At 35.6% G+C, this 17,880-nt stretch overlaps 1 protein-coding gene across 2 annotated transcripts in view; it reads right to left on the bottom strand.

The window, feature by feature from the left end:
* Positions 1 to 889: 889 nt before the first annotated feature.
* Positions 890 to 17,880, bottom strand: part of RGS7BP (regulator of G protein signaling 7 binding protein) — a 34,822-nt gene continuing 17,831 nt past the window's right edge. For both annotated transcript variants that reach the window (XM_036403300.2, XM_036403301.2), the window contains exons 3-6: positions 12,531 to 12,661; positions 4,798 to 4,945; positions 3,448 to 3,518; positions 890 to 1,919 (exon numbers count right to left, since the gene is read on the bottom strand). In XM_036403300.2, the coding sequence (XP_036259193.1) occupies positions 1,828 to 1,919; positions 3,448 to 3,518; positions 4,798 to 4,945; positions 12,531 to 12,661 (442 nt within the window). In that variant the 3' untranslated portion in view covers positions 890 to 1,827. The remainder of the gene's footprint in view (positions 1,920 to 3,447; positions 3,519 to 4,797; positions 4,946 to 12,530; positions 12,662 to 17,880) is intronic.

The following is a 17,880-nucleotide window of genomic DNA, read 5'->3' as shown; positions in this document are numbered from 1 at the left end:
TTTGTCTCACTAATGTATATTCCATTGTAATATCTGTGGTTAAAACACAGAGATATGAGCTGTCATGTAACTTGGCATATGAAATTCCTCATGATGATATATGGGCAGGTAATGAATTAGACAAGGTCACTGCTTTATCTGCCCATCTGATTCTCTGTGTGTATCAAAAAATAGGACTTTTAAAGAAATCTTGTATAAAATTTTCTTTCCCCCTTTCTTATGGCATCACTGTACATTGTCTTGAATTCATACACTTTTTTTGGCATTAATGTCTTTCTTTTTCACTTATGCTGAAAAAAAAAATTAATTGGTTAATTGTAACTACTGATCAGTTTTGCAGACAGTATTTTTGATAGTTATTAGACACCAGGAGTTGTTTTTCCAAAGTTCTAGCAGTTGCAAAATCTAGTGTATCTGTGGGGATGGAATCATAGAGTGAGTCTATTGCTTTGAGACTTCTCATGAAGACATGCTAGTGCTGAATGTTAAGGACAACAGCTCTGATTACTGAGCACAAGGTTCATGAGAAATGTGCAGAAAACTTTAAGGAATTAACTCAGAAAAACATTGTGCTGTGGACTTCGATTCCATTCTTCTTAAAAACGTTGTTTGCTCTCACAAGCACAACTTTTGTGTGTGTAGGAATCTCCCCATTTCAGATGCTTTGGAATATATATGCCTAAGAATAGTTCATGACTTGAAATCTTCAAATACATTGAAGTTACCTTTTTTGGTGCTATATAAAGAATTTAGTCATGCACATTTTTTAATTTCTCTTTGTAAATATTCTTGTTGAAATGGAAATATTGTCACAAATTTTTGTAGTACTCTGACAACAAAATTAGAAAAAAATACATAGTCTGGCAATACAACTAGAAACAAGACAACATTTAATTTAAATAAAAAACTTTATTAACAATGTAAAACGTTTAGTATCTTACAGTCTGAGATAATTTTGGCATGCCTTATAAGATCAATACTTGATATGCAGACACCATGCTTCGAATTCTACTGGCAACAAAATGGGTTGGTGTTGTGTTTTACATTGTTTATTTTAATACACCTTCCTTTAATAAATTATTTATTTTTTTCAAAAGCTTGTAGATATACTATTGCCTGAAAATGGAATTTGTTGCTTCTAAGCATTGTACAGTTTATAGATATTATGATTTCTCTGTATTTACAAGTCCTATCTATTTTCATATATGATTTTTTTATCATAAATTAAGATATTTTTCTATAAAGCTTTGAAGTTGAGATACAGTGGAAGACTAAATATGAATGAGAGCACAAAAAAAGCAACTGGAGATTTTGTACAAATTCTGTTACAATACTGTTTGAATGTCTTAGAACTTTAATAGTTTTGCTCTTAAATAGTTTCCTATGCTTAAAGACTGTGAGAGAATGATCAAATGTTCTGCTATGCTTAAAGACTGTTATAGTATGATTTTAATATGATACTAGTAAGAGTACTGTACTACACACAAACTTTTAGCTGCAGCTCAAACAATTAAAAAAATCCTCTAAAATTATATATGAATCATAATTCATGTGTCTTCTTTGAGTGATTGAAAGTAAGCATGCAAAACATACTTTAAAAAGTTTTAAATATGCTAGATCTATTCCACAGCCATTTTTTGACCACCATAATTTGAAAGTATTAAAACTCTTAGTTGAAAAGGGGGATGGAGCAGAAGACAAAAATGAATAGCCTAGTGTAGAAAATATAATTTATAATCAAGATTAGCCGCTTTCATCTTTTCAGTGGTCAAATAATAGTGGTTTAATCAAAGTCATGATTTCCATGGTGCTTCTGTGCCTAATCTTCTAACTTGAGACAAGACAACACAATCCAAAGAATCTTCGCTTCCGTCTTCTTACCAGTGGATAGGGAGTCAAGTTTAGGAGGCTGCTATCATCTGTGATGAAAAACCCCACGTTTTAACACAAGCAAGTACACATATGCACAGAAAAGAGATTTTATCATTTATGTGTCCTAGCAGCACCTACACGATCACAGAATCATTTATGTGTCTAAGATTGAGTCCAACCTGTAACTGATCAGCGCCACATCTCCAGAACATGGCACTAAGTGCCAGGTACAGTCCTTTCCTGAACATCTCCACCACCTCCCTGGGCATTCATTCCAATGCTTGACAACCCCTTCCGTGGTAGATCCCATAGAGCACAGAGAAAATAATAACCTGAATTTTGAGACTTCTCATGAAGACATGAGAGTCTTACAAGAGAGTCTTACAATACTAATTAACAGGATCTCCATAATAATGATGATGATTACCTGATCCTGGGGCATATCTCTGAGTTTTAAAACCCTGGGATGCTTCCTATCCTGCTACACAGGAGCAGTGATTTTCTGGTCATTGTTGAAGGGCAGTGTTGACACCAGGCAACAAAGAATTCTGTATGCCTTTATCTCTGTTCTAAATTCAAGTTTCTCTATGCATTATATGCCCCAATTTGTCTTTCCTTTCCTTATTTCCAGCACACTCTTTTCTTCTAGACTAAGCCTGGACCTTTCATCACTCTTCCAGTCTTTACAATGGTATGTCTGTATCACTCGTGATTCCCTTTTACCTTTCAATATAGTTTTCAATCAAGCTCTCCTACCATGAAATCTTACTTGAATAATGAATACAATCATTCTATATTCATCTCTTAGCATATTATGATGAATGCCAGGCTGCTTAGTTACTTGGGATAAGATCTAGGACACATTCAATACATTTCATCAGCTGCCGCTGTGCAAAGACTGCACCACATTTAAGGAACACCCATTATCAAGAAGAAATCAAAAAGAAAAATTATTATCTTACTGCTGTTCTCACAAAAAAAGAAAGTGTGCCTGTAGATGTGGAGTATTTAACATGCCAACAAAATGAAGGCCCATTGCTAAATACATGCATAGAATGGAGACCCTGCCCACCTGTGCATTTCTACGGGATACCTGATAGCTGTCTGTGGGAAAAGCAGCCTGGTGGCAGACTCAGGGCAAGTAGCTTTTCTACAGAAAGTCAATGTCAGGTCACAGAAGCTATAAGCCTTGTAGAGGTGAAGCAAATCTCATCACTCAGAAGGATCCAAGGATCCCTGTCATAGTCTGTGCAAATTGCACCTTCATTACCTTTGAGAAAGAAGGACTCCAGTAACTGCAAAGTAGTTCTGCTCCTGCCTTTGTATCACCAGGAAAAGTCTATTATTTTATCTACAGATACTGTATCTATAAATTCCAGAATATCTCATGTGAAACTCAAGAGGCCAAAATCACATACTAGATTCTGGCTCCACTAAATCAGCAGGGAAGAGATTTTACCTAGATTTTTCTTTTTGTAGTTTCCATAAAAGGACCGCATATTTTTTTGTATATAAAGAAAGGAAAACCCTTAAATTACCTTAATTTGTATTAAATAAAGAAAATTCAAAACTTACCTTGATTTTTCAATGGTAAAGGCATAGTCTCCCTGAGTTTACTTAAAAGGTTTTTCATTTCTCTCATATCTCTGTGGATACAACAGTTTAAAAAGATACAATGGAACAACAATTGGAGACTGCATGGGGTATGGCTCAGTTTTATATGCAAAAACAATGGAGCAATAAACACAAAAATCTATTGAGCAAGCATTTGGTTTACATACATGTCTCAGAAGATGCGTACCAAAAGAAAGAGCAATGAAATTAATAGGGGAGCACTTTTATAAAAGTCTGATACTGACTTCCTAGTTCAAATTTATGACCTATTCTGCCACTTGAGTACTTAACATTAAATGCCTCTGGGGGCACAATGTGACCCTAGAGGCAAAATACACAATATGTCTTAAAATTAATATTACCTAGTACTAATATAATCTTCATAATCCTTATCAGCATTTTGTAGCTTGCACCATGAATGTGTTTCACTGTTCAGAAGAAAATTACAACAGATGCAACTAACCCTTGGTACTTAACACTGCACATTAAATGAAAATTTTAGGAATAGGGCTATCATTCTCACCTCCTTGGGAGGACTCTGGCATTAGATTTTCTGGAAGGGAGATGATGGAAAATATGATAACAACACATCATCTCCATAAGCAAATCACGTTTTGATACATTTTGAACGAGGCCAGAAATTTCCAAAGAGTTTCCGTTTAGCACACAGATGGCAGACCTACAGGCTGGTAAAGTCTTAACGCTTTCAGGATTTAAATCCAGTATGGTCTTGCTTCATTCTTCTACACATAAAATGGTTCTCAGAAATGCAGCAGCATGATTAGTATAATCACTAGTGCATAAAAAATTGCACTGTTTATTCTCTACACTATGGCCCAGTAGGACAGAACTTGGCTTTATGCAAATGAGCATGTTAACAATTCAAATCTCAGCTGCAACTTAGTATACAAAGCCTCAAAATAGGACTTTTTGCAAAGAAATGTTGGCCATCAGGATTATTCTCTAGTAAAGGGTCTCATTTTTGTATTTCAACTGCATAGTTAAGAGAGTAAGATAATACCGCTACAACATTCCCCTTCCCCTCCTAAAACTTCCAAATTTAAAACTATGGGTGGAACTAAATGAAATTAATTAGATTCTTTGGTTTTGATTTTGAAATGCATAAGTCGAGTCTGGCATATTTCAGGCGTATTTCACAAAATCAAAAACTCTGTTAAATGTACCAGAAAAGTTAACAGGTTATTTAATTTATTTATAATTTTCATAGTAGCAACACTGGCTGTCAAATTAAAAAAAAAAAAAAATCCTAGAAAGAAATTTGTTTGTTTAGGAATGAGGTACTGAACATACCCTTCAGTGTTTTCAATATCTGTGGAAACCTGCCATAGATGCTGTTGAATATCTGTTGGTGATAATGATGTGTCTTCTAAAATAGGTACTTCAGAACTCTCCTCCACTTTAGTATCTAAGATCTTGGGTGGGCCACAAGGTTCTTTTCCTTTAAAATATTTAAACAAAACATGTATGCCTATTATTTATTGATTAATACAGATACTCAAACTATCTAATTGATGCTTTGAACTTGACTTTGCACAATACAAATGGAGAAAAAGACTGCTCAGATGCAAACTCTGAGTAAGAACTATTCAGAAACAGAGCAGACCACGCCAAGATAGAAATCAGTGCTGCCATATGTTACCCTTACCAATTTAAAAGGGTTCAATTAAATTCCAGTGGCTCTCATGGAACACAAAATAACAGCCAGAAGACAAAACAGAACAAAATAAGTGAGGAAACTACAACACACACTCTGGAAACAACTTCAAAAGTCTGACACAAAAGAACACTGCAATCCTTGTCTCCAAGTACTACAGCAATACTGAGGGAAGACCAAAGACAAAAACGTGAAATTTTGTACTTTATGATTTAACAGCAATATAAAGCTGCCACCCCCCACAGCCCAAATGCATTACATTCTGAATTTCTGCGTTGACACATACCTAATTCATGCTCCCTGTATGAAAATTAAATATAGTGTTGAAATTGAAGGGCGGTGCTTCATGACAGATCTTCCAGGGCTTTTGTGAGGAAGAGAATGGGATAAAGGACTGGATCATGATAATGGAGCATTCTAGAAAGTTAACCATTATAAGATTATTTTGGTAAACCTGCAAATCTCCTTTGGACTACCTGACAGCATTTCTTGTCTGTAGTGGCAAGAACAATTCTGGCACCAAATACAGAAGAAAATTCACATTGGAGTGCATCCCAGACTGTCAACATTTAAACCAGTAGTACAAAAAGTTGCATAGGAAATGTTTTTTCATTTCACAATTGTTGCAACTGGAAAAGTTTTGACATCAGTACAAATTTGAGTAGTTCCTGTAAGGTTTGACAAAGTACATGAAGAACAAGAACAGCGAATAGAGTCGTGGTCATTCAGGCTATTTTTCTGGGACTCTAGAGGCCAAAACTGCAGACCATGGTATACTGCTCTTCCACATCACAAATGCATATCCCTGCTATCAGGGAGCTAAACTTGTTCTTTAAAATATAGAACTTCCTGGATCATAAGATAACATTTTTTAATATTATCTTAAGATCCAGTAAGTTATCTAATAGTTGCATTCTGGTAAATTATTTCCTTGAAAAAAAGAAAGAAAAAAAATTATTCTTAGCTACGTGTCTCAAACTAGATGCTGCTTATGTTACAGAGGATACTTGTTTATGTTTTAATGCTCTTCAAATCCAATAGGAAGCCCACAGTTACCTAAATGAATCCTAAAGAGTGCATGACGTGACCATAACAAATTTAGCCTCCATGAAAGAATCTCCTGTGTCCCTTCTTTGCTGCTTACTGGCATCCACTGCTAACTTATGCTTTGTCAAATCCTTCTGTAAACCACAATTGAAATGATAGATCACCCCAACAAAAGGAAAAGTAAAATGTGATGTTTTCTGATGAAGTTGTTTATGTGAGGTCAGTCAAAAACCCTACATGTCCAGGATCAAGTTCCAAAGAAGGATGATCATATTACTCCTTTTCCAAAAGCAGTGGAAATGAAGAAGTAGTGAAGGCATTATAAGGGGGGGGGGGGGGAAACAGAGAGAAAGAGACCAAAACCTTTCTGTTGGTTACAAACTGTTATGCTGAAAGATTATTCAATTGCTTGTGGAAGAGCAGACTAAACCTGCTTCACAGATTACATGTTTTATACTCTGTACCATCCTGTAGGTTTAACTTTCAAATTTTTCTTGTCCTTAACTGCAGCTTATGCTGTTATTTTAAGGTGATTCTTATGGTACAGTTTTCATTGTTCAATCATATAAGCTTCATTATTTTTTCCCATCACAAGAAGTCCATAACACAACATAATATTACCAATATCTCACATATTACTTTTTCACTAAAAAGGTTTCAGGTAAACCATCTTATGTGCCACTGATATCACAAGGCATTACTCATGAAACAGGGTATGGAGATTGTTCCATTATCTTTAAGTGTTATGGTGGAACCCTGACCTGACCTTTGGTGACATGCTGGAGAGATGCATTCTTCAGGGATGTGAAAGGTGTTTCAATGGAAACAGTAACAACACTAGATGAAATAATAGTAAAGGTTCTTTTTCTCAGCTTGAGAACAGAAGCAGAGACCATAATGTTCTTTTCATCAGCACAAAGACAAGCTCTTGCAGATTTGGCAGAATGAACTACACAGATCTTTTTTTACCTGGAAAAAGATTACCAGTAATTCTGTTGTATTGTGAGCAATCCATGAAGCCTTTCTTGAATTTCAGATCATTTGCTCAGTCTTTTGAAAGCAGTTGAAGAGTCAGCTAATAATAAAGGCTTTGCTTGAATAATGTATGACTCAGGCTTAACATTTCTACCCTGGTCACAGCCTATAGGGAAACTAAAGCTTCTAAATCCTTACAGTCACTGGTAAAGATATCTTCTGTCATAGATACTTCAAAAAATTGATATGAACCCTTAATTTTACTTTCAATGTAGTCAGTGGAAAGATTTTTAATAATTTTAGTTGCAATGATACATTATTTCTTTTCTCATCAGTAATTCAGTTTGTTTTTTTTTACTGTAAGAAGCAGGAAATGCTTTTGATATGAAATTATATCAATTTAGTTAAATAATGCTGAGGATCAAACTTGAGTATGGATAAATAAGAGGGCAGAAAACTGTCAGTTCAGTAAGGTTACATGCATCATCTGGTTTTATGTGTCTCACCTTTTGTGCCCCTTATTGCTTCTGTGGTGATCTCTGTGTTAGTTTTCTTCATGTAACCCTAGGTACCTACTCTTAGTCATCACCTAATTCGCACAGAACTGTGATGAATGAAAAAAAAAGAAAAGACAAAAAAAAAAGTCCCCTCACTATTTCACTGCAGAGGAACTTAGATCTTTGGGTGGCATACCAGACTAACAAAGCTGAGAGAACCCCTCTCTCAAAAAGACAGCAGTGTTTACATCAAGTTTCTAACCTGGCAGTTAAGGATAAATGCACAAACTATCTATCACAGCTAAAGTGCATGAGCAGGAAAATCTAGAAAGGGGAATAGGAAAGAATTGTGCAGGAAGTAAAAAAAGGTATTTGACAAATATGGCTAACAGCCTGAGGAATTTAATTCTCCATTTACACTCGGGACCTGCAGAACTTGGAGACTGTCTCACTGGAAATACTATTATTAAAGAAAATGCAATAGGAACAACAATTTTATGATCAAAGTCGTGTTACCCTCCTTCCATGGCTGTTCTTGTCCCATTCCTTCACTTCTTCATAGGGTGCACATAAGAATGGGTGTCTCTTGATTTTGTTTCTCCATACCTGTGTGCTCTTCTACACTCCTGCATCTTAACCCTCCTTGCGTAAGTGATATGTGTAAGTAATAATACATAACTACCAGTCTTTAAATAGAACACTGAGATTGTAGCACAACCATTAAATAATCCTTCCTTTCCCCTTCAAAACTCTAAAAAGCATGTCATTTAAACAAAGCCAAAAAGCAAAAAATCTCTCCACTGAACCAGGGGTTTATTTTTGTAGTTCGTAAAATAAGCTATCACTTTTAGGTACTATTTTAAGAAAATACATATTTTTATCACAAAACAAACACTGGGAATACAATAATTAGCTATATGAATTTCTTACATGAAACACAAGTAGTATGCATGCTTGATTTTCCGGTAAGACTCAATTCTTGCCTTTTTTGCATGACTATACAGGTACCTGTACTTTGGTTTGTGCTGGTATCATTCTGCCCTCACCTGTTGTTTATACATGTCAGGTGGGACTCACACATCTCAATAACTGTTATTTTTTCTTCATGATGTCCAATAAATAAAATATATGACACTAAACAATTAGGGATGTTTAGTGAGAGAGATGTATGCCCACGTAAGTACTTATATGTGTATTAGTTAGCCAGAACTCCTGGCATTATGGAAAGGAGGAGTAATAGAATAAATTATCAGGTAGCCAGACAAAGTAACTACAAAACACTTGAATTAAAGATACTTACACATGATTCCTTGTGCTCTTTGCAAACTTTCTGAATGCTGAACTGCTGAATATATTCTCAACAATGGGCTTTTGTAGTGTAGGCATCTTACAAAGAAAAATTATTGAAGAGCACTTACCTCAGTTTACTTCCAGCATAACATAGCTGCAAATATTTATGGCTTTTGGCCCCACCGTGGCTGTTACATCTCAAAGAAATAACAGACTATCTGACTTTTCTAGTAGCTGCTATTCTATAACTGCTGTTCTATAACAGCAGTAATTTATTCTAAAACACTGTAACCATGCAAGGAATTTCTGTACAGGAAGATTTATATATATATACAGCAAATAAAGGAATATTTGTTCAGCTGAAAAGAAAGATAAGGAGATATGAGAAGATATGTGCTGTGAAAGGCAGTCAAAGACCCTGAGCTCAGACCTTCAAATTTTTATGTGGTGTTTCCTTAAAAGAATATCTTTCCTAGTAAGAAATCTTTTTTTCTGCTAGCTGAGTTTCTCTTAGGAAAAGAACATCAGCATTAGCAAACTGCCTTAGTTTTACCAGTTCTGTAGCTTATTTGATAAATTTTGATCAAGATACCAATAGCTACATTATTATTTATAAGCCACAGGTTGCTGAGAACAGTCTGCAGGTCATTCTACTTGAATCTCTGCTGTGTCCTGAGTAAGAACATGAATTGGTGAAATCTCATGGGAGGTTTAAAAACCTAACATAAAAATTGTCTGGCAAGTAAGAGGGCTAGAGAAGGGAAATACTACATCCACATGGAAAATATTACCCACAGAAATTAGCTTCAAGACAGAACAAGAACACCAGACATGCACATTTACAGGTTAAGCAAAAGTTAAGGGCAGTACTCTTTGTACACAAGAAACTTTTTTTTTTATGGTCACTCAGATGAAAAACTGTGAAAAACTAAACAAGTGGAGACACAAAAAACACAGCAGCATCACAATATATTTTATAATGGTGAAGTTATTTTCTCTTTCCTTCCTAGAGATAAATTTATGCACTTTGCCTACACTAAACTATCATTCTCTGTAAGTAAAGAAATCAATGAAAAGTATGGGTTCAGAATGCTCCTCTGAAAATGGTATGTTCTGTCAGAACATAGAACAAATAAGTTGTAAAGTCATGTAGTGGAACATCCCACTGAAAGCAGGGCTAGCTTGCATCAGACTGCTCAGGACTATTTGAGTCATCAGTATCTCCAAGAATGGATATTTCACGGCCCCTCTGGGTGCCTGTCTAGCATGCAGCTACCTTCATGGTGAAAAAACAATTAACACAGGACTGGAATTTCCATCATTGTATGATGCCCTTGCAATACTTCTAGGTGTTGCCAATACTAAATATTTAATACAAAAGAAGCTATTGTCTATTGGGTATTCAAATTATTTGAATCCCTGTCATATAGTTTTTGCCTCCTATGTATTTTTTTAAAAAATGTCACAGAAGCTTGGAGCCAAGTTACTGTGTTTATCTCTAAAACACTCTATCTGGCAAGGACAAAAATCACTCGGTAGGGCCAGAATAACTAACATGATGATCTCTGTGGTGAGTTGTGAAACAGATATCCATCGAAGTTAACCTACTGCAAGGTAGGAACTAAGGTGTAACTCCTCCTCTAATCCAACTTCAGACATTGAATAGTTTGATGTTTAGCTTAAATTATTAATGCAAATTCCACCCAGAAGCAAAAGGGAGAGACAAGACATTTCAGAGTTACTCAGGTCACTTTAAGCTATTTACTTTCAGCAGTTCAGCAGATGGTTTGACAACTGTTGCCAAAGCTAGGAAATGCAGTACAATCTGTCTTAAAAACAATGACTCATTTCAACAGCTACTATTATCTTGTTCTACAATGACTCTGCTAATTCTCTCTCTTCCTGTTTTATAGACTTATTTTTGACTTCAAAAAATAATTGAGAACCACAGTTAAGCATTTACAAATCTCCCATTCTTACTTTCGTAATAAAAATATCCCTGGCTTTAGCAGCATTCTACAGGTAGATATGAAAAGTACGTTACAGGATCTTTTAGCATGACAGAAAATGCAACAGGCTCATTACAAGATCTTTATTAACAGTTCACTACAGAACTTTTCCTTGCTTTACCTAGTTTTTTATTGATGAGATACTATCTGGGGAAAGAGTAGTTACAATCAGCACAGGTACAGCCCTAATCAACCTGTGTCATCACTGAGCAATGAGGTTACTAAGTAAACTATACAGTAAATTATCAGCATTTCTACATCTTCCTTTCAGTAGGCACCTAATCAAGAATGAAATACTTGAGACATGCATTTTCACTGAAGTGAGGACATCTCCTTTCAGTTCCAAGTCTAGTATTTGTTTTTATAAAGGTGGGTATCTTTTGAACCATATTTATCTACCTTTTGCTATGGTAGTGTTTTAGTAATCATACTCCCCAATTTAGCGCTATCAGTGACATTCTCCTAAGCCACAGGCCACTCTCCCCCTCCTCCTTCTGTTGGGGCAGGCTGGAGTTGAGAATTGGAGGCATGACAGGTGAAGATCACAGGTTAAGATAAGAACAATTTACTGGAACCAGTAAGAGATAGCCAGCAGTAAGAGGTAAGCAGCAGTGAGATAAAAAAACTAATAGTAACAGCAACATTATTAATAACATATCTTGCCTGACAAATATGTCTAATAACATTACTAAGTTTGCCCACTCATCTGACTAATGACACCTAAAACTTAAGGAACTACTTTTTTAAAAAAAGAATTTTAAATGGTGAGGACATTACTGGTACATACCTGATAAGACACACTTCTGTAAGAATGATGATGAACCTATAGATAGGTTCCTATAGATACCTATAGGACCTACGTATAGATACCTATAGGACCTACGTATAGATACAATATATATAAAATTCACTTTACAGTTTGGTGCTTGTTGTGATTTAACCTTGGACATCAATGAAGCCCCACACTTGCTCACCCTAGTGGGATGAGGGAGACTACTGAATGGGTGAAAGTGAGCAAACTCCTGAGTTGAGGTACAGACAATTTTAATACGTAAAGCAAAAGCCATGCAAGGAATTTATTCACCTCTCCCAATGAGCAGACAGGTGTTCAGCCATCCCCAGGAAAACAAGGCTACCTCATGGTGACTTGGGAAGACAAATGCCATCACTGATATACTCACTTTCCTTCATCTTCCCCTTCTTTATATGCTAGGCATGATGCCATATGGTCTGGCATATCCCTTGGGTCAGCTGAAATCAGCTGTCCTGGTTGTGTCCTCTCACAACTTCTTGGGCCCCCTCAGCATCCTTGGTGGGGTGGGGTGAGGAGCAAAAAGGCTCTTGACCTTATGTGGGTTTAGCAATGACTAAAACGAAATCCCTGTATTATCAATGCTGCTTCCAGTGTAAATCCAAAATATCACTCCATGATGGCTACTATGAAGAAAATTAACTCCACCCCACTCAAAACCAGGACAGTGTTTCATCTTTCATGAATATCCAAGCATGCCCCAAAAGACTGTTCTTTTTCTAAAACAAGCAATCCAGTACCTTTCCGATGAAACTGCAGCGATCCTAGCAGACATATGGACTTTAGCATTTCTGTTGTGTACATTTCTAAGCAACACTGTAACTGGATATATAGTCTACAGATTTCAGGATGGATTTCACCATCTTCTGGGCTGCAATAAAAGAGAAAAATGTAGTTAGGAACGAGACTAGAAGAATGTGAGGTCATAAAGTCCACTTCCTTACTGTTGCAACCAACCACACCAGAATCTGCTTCACAAACTATTATGCTTTTTCTACCTAACAGTATTTACAAACAATTCATTAGAACTATAAAACTCTGGGCTTAGCATAGCTGAACTTGAGCTGTCTTTGGTAAGACTGTGTGTCCTTATTATCTCCTGTGTGTGTTTTCAGAAAATGGGTAAATAAGTGACTGAGACATCTTCTCTTTAAATGCTTTGGATAAGTATTTTCTGTGAGACTGAAGCTGTCTTCTGCCATTCTATTTCAGTTACCCTTGGTCCTGACACAGATGCAGGAGATTACTAGGCAATTTTAACAGTCCCTGTTCAGATTACAAATCCTCTATCAAGCATGATCAACCCTACTTTGAAGACACTTTCAATAGAAACAAGTCAGTTTTAGCCTACTCATTCTATACATTCTGCCTGAACTTGTTTTCCCCCATATTTAACGTAGTGATGTGATATTGCACTGTGAGGAGAATGGGATGCACAAGAATTTTTCAGGAAAGTAGAAACAATATTGGAAACAAAAACTGAAATCCTACACCTCCATTTCAGGAACCAATTCTCATGCCTGGTTGTAAAATCAGACATTAAGTATCACTTTTTTAGGCTGGAATCACAGAAGTGGAAAATAGTACAATGCTTAAACAAGAGAAAAATTAAGCTAAAAAAGAAAAAAACCACCCCAGAACACACTAAAGATTGAAGAGAAATTATTCTGGAATTGGAAGAGACAAAGGACAATTGGTTCCACCTGCCAATCCATTACAAAGCAGATGTTATCAAAGAGGCAGGAAATTACTGGAGCATAAGTTACAATTGCTGTCGTCTATTACCACTACACCAAACTACATGGTAATAAACCTGCCAATCCTAGCAGCTTTATTTCTTTTGGCTAGACTATAATATTTTTACTTCCCTTAAGCCACATCTACTCTTCTACTACTGAAGTGAAGCCTTGATTTGTCTAAAAATTATCATGCATGATACTTTCTGCATCTTATCACAAATACAGAATAAAGCTCTGGTACAGAACAAGAAGGGTTCAACCACAATTCTGCTTCCCACCCCACAATGTGTGCATCACTTACTGTTTCAGCCCTTTTCTCAATGAGCACATAGTTACTTCCTTTAAAGGAAAAAACTTTAGAGTTCAATTTGCTTTCCATATTTAGAATGTACGTCCAAAATTTAGGTCTTCAAACTTACTGCTTATTTCACGCAATCCCTAAGTCTTGAAGCCCCACCAACAGACACATAGGCTTATTCAGTTTCTGTTTAAGTTTCCTAGATGTCTGAACACTTCTCTGTGACCAAGGTTTCTTCTGCCCTGAAGCCATTGGCTTGTCTATTGCACCTGAAGGGGATTTGCCCATACATGCTCTTGTGCAAAGCAGGGCCTGCAAAAAATTTAAGTCACCAGAAATGGTAATAATTAGCTTTTTCTGTTCAATTATGAGAGCTCTTTTGATTGGGAGATACAGTTCTACTCCTCTTTCTCATGCAAGAAAAGCTGAATCTGTCTAGCTCTCCTAAGCACTAGAATTATTTAACTACAGGTCTGTCCCTAAGAGAATTAGACACTACATTGTGACAAGGTAATTTCCTCGTAGCAGATTTAGATAAATTAAAAATATGGCTGTTCTATTTTTCTCTGCACTACTTCAGACAGTTAGCAGTCCTCAGACCCTCTTGGAAGTCATGGCTACTAGAGGAATATTGTTTGCAATGTTTATTTATAATTTATGGTGCTCCTTTCTAGCTGTCATTGACAAAACTATTTCAGGGTCTACACACAGGAGTAAGGAAACAGTGTTTTCCTTATGCAGCTGGTAAATTCCTATAAAGCAAAAATATGAAAACTTTTAAACATTATTGCTTTTAGTGACAGAATTTTTAATTGTGAAGACTGGGAAGGTGGTAATTATAAATAAGATGCTTGACTCATGAGCCAATTCAGATTTATTAGTGGCTTCCTATTTACAAATAAGTTGGAAGAGTATTCAAAAGCATAGTAATAGACATTTTAATTGACTTTTTTTGCTGTCATAAATCTAGTGTGGTTTTTATTTGCAAACTCTATTTATGAACAGTATGAGAGTAAGAACTAGAAACATCAATAATATATGCATGTTCCAACCCATTCTTGTTTTCTCAAGAGTATAGAACATTTCTAACTGGACTATGGGCAAAATTCTTCTCTCATTTGCAAATCCAGAGTAACAGCAGTGATATCCAAGAAAAATATTATACAAAGTTTATACAATGAGAATCCTTTCCAGCCCACTATCCTCACTAATTGCCTTGAACTATTTAATTAGTGCTTAGTTGTAATAATGACCATAATAATTCCATCAGTTTGCAACCAAACAATTTGCTTCTATATATGTATATAGGCCTCATTTTCATCTCTGAAAGCCAAATGCTCTGATATGAATGCCAATGAGGATTTATTTTATAATCCCTGAAATTTGTGTACAGGGCTCAACATTTCCTTTTAAAGCATTATCAATTTTTCTATTTCTGTGTGTACAATGCCATGTCATGAGAAATGCTGAATAGGGGACTAGTACAGACATAAATTTCAGAATTCTGGTTATGATATGTTTATGATTAACTATTATTAACTATTATTTAAAAGTTATATACCAAATCAATATTTACATACAAAGGAAAGTTAATGCAAACTTCTAATATTCTCCCTCAAGTCAGCTGTTCAGTTAGTCCAGCCCATTTTTTTACAAAGACCACTTAAGTTATTCAAAAGAAACCTCATATAACATGATCTTATACAATGCCGTGCTAAATTGTGTTTGTAACAGAGCTATAACATAAAATACCTTATGTGCACGTGGATATATCAGAACTAGCACAGCACTGAGCACCTGCCCATGAGACACTGACCAGCAACTCATTTTTAATGGTATAAACGTAGTTACAAAAGTGAAAATTCTGTGTTACTCCTACATAAAACAGCAGCTTAAGTTACACAGCTTATCGGGCTGCTATTAAAAGTATAATTTTTTTGTAAAAACAAAAGTAAGTCTATAAAATCTGTAATATATTATTACATTCTCATACTTTAACCATTGGTAAAATCTATGGATTTCTTTTCATAAAATCCTGCTCTTTAAAAATCATGTAATGTTGTTCAACTGAGTATGTTTATAAAGCACTGACAATAAGTGGAATTTCCTTTCCTTTTTATTTTCCTAAACTGAGATTTAAAATAAAACCTACAGAGGGAGCTCTTACACCAACCATATAGTACCCAGTATCATTAAGACAGGTAAATGAAGATATTTTGGTAATTATTTTAAAATTCAAAGAAGAAAATATTAAAATGCTCTTCCTTAAATGCAAAGGAAAAGAGTAAAGATTCATTAAAAAAAATATTTTCCCTCCAAAATAGTTGACAGATCGTTTTACTGTACTGCTAAAATGTTGGTTACAACTGAGAAATACCTTGAGATTTGCCTCAATTCCCACAGGGTGCCCAACATTCACAGTTGCACTAAAATTAGTGAAATTTAAGTGAAATTAAGCAAAAAATAAGACTACTAAAACTGAAAAATTATTACAGTCTAACTCAAGACTTTTAGTCACACATTTACAACAGAACAGCATTTTACTTTAAGTATCAACAACATAAAAAATATAGACAGATATACTGTCTCTGGTTAAAAGAGTAGCTAAGATATATGAAGGGTCTGGTAAACCTTTTTGTAAAAGCACTGCTTTGACAAATTCTATGCTTAACTCCAAATAAAAGTATTAATAGTTCCAAAATACTGTAAGCCAAAAAAACTATCTAGACATATAATGAAGTCTGTCAGTCTTCAAAGCCAAAGGAAAATAAACATTTGTCCAGTCAGAAGTGAAAACTAAATCATCAAATTCTGTCTAATGCTCTATATATGTGCTTCCCTTGAAAAATAATGTAACTTAATGTTCACTACTTAATGTTTCACTACATAATGTAGTGAAAAATTACTGTCCACAAATACTACCCTGTAGACTGTATTTTAAGTTAGTGTCTGAAACACTGTAGTTTAGAAATATAAAGCAGTAGAAGGATGAAAAAAAGGAAAACCAAAACTTACCTCAGATCCGTGGTGCTTCTGTTCGGATACAAAGTATGACAAACACTGCAGAGGAGATACCACTTAATCCCCTTATATACCAAGTACCAGAAGCCCCTCTGATTACAGCTCAGGTTCAACAGCCTACTAACCCTGCCCCTGCTTTTGTATCTTAAACAGATTGCTTATTTCTTTCCCATGTAACCATACATATTTGAAGGAACAAAAGACTGGCAAATTCATTTTGAATATAGGAAGAGAAGTTGTCCAACAATGGTGTTTTCTTCTAAGCAGTTCCTGGGAAAATGTTCTTATTTGTGGTCCTCCCATTTGCTAGGGTAATTAAAAAAAAATGTACACAAACTGCTGTCAGCTTCAGTGCCATGTGTTGGTTTGTTGTTCTCTATTTATGTAATACTGCGATACAATTGCTATTCCCCACCCAGTCCAGCCAGGAAAAAAGCAGGGCTTGTTCTTCCTAGCAGACCCATAAATGACTGCAGTACTGTTCTTATTAAATCAGATTGTTGTTTTGAAGCAGTTACAACAGTGCTTGCAGTAACAGAAGGCATGATCAGGTTTAGTTTTGTTAGAACAGTGTAAATCTCCAGTAACTCTGGTAAGGCTGATGGAGTCAATCTGAATATGTGATACAACCAGCAGAACAAAACCACAATGCAGTGGCTCATATTTTAGACACTGCTAACTCCCAGGTTGGTAACATTTTAGATATTTCCATGTTAGAACAATTTAGATACAACATTAAAAAAAAAAGAAAAAGGTTTGAAATTATCAGAATCAGAGACCAGAATTTTCTAGACTTCTTCCCTCAGAAGTCAGTTTCAATGGCTGAACTAACTCAAGCAAGGGCAATAGGCAAATTACCAGAACACTATCCAAACTACTCCACTAGAGGACAAACCCAATCATAAATCACTCAGTACATGAGTAAAACAGCACTGAAACAGAAGATTGCATGTAAACTCCACTCTAGGCAATACCAGATGTATTTGATGCAGTTGCAAGGTTCTGGTGGTGATGTTGGCAACAGGGTGCCCA

Source organism: Molothrus ater, chromosome Z (genome assembly GCF_012460135.2).
Source record: "Molothrus ater isolate BHLD 08-10-18 breed brown headed cowbird chromosome Z, BPBGC_Mater_1.1, whole genome shotgun sequence".
NCBI classification, from domain to species: Eukaryota; Metazoa; Chordata; class Aves; order Passeriformes; family Icteridae; genus Molothrus; species Molothrus ater.
The sequence above is the reverse complement of the archived record's forward strand: the minus strand, read 5'-3'. Positions and strand labels throughout refer to the sequence as shown.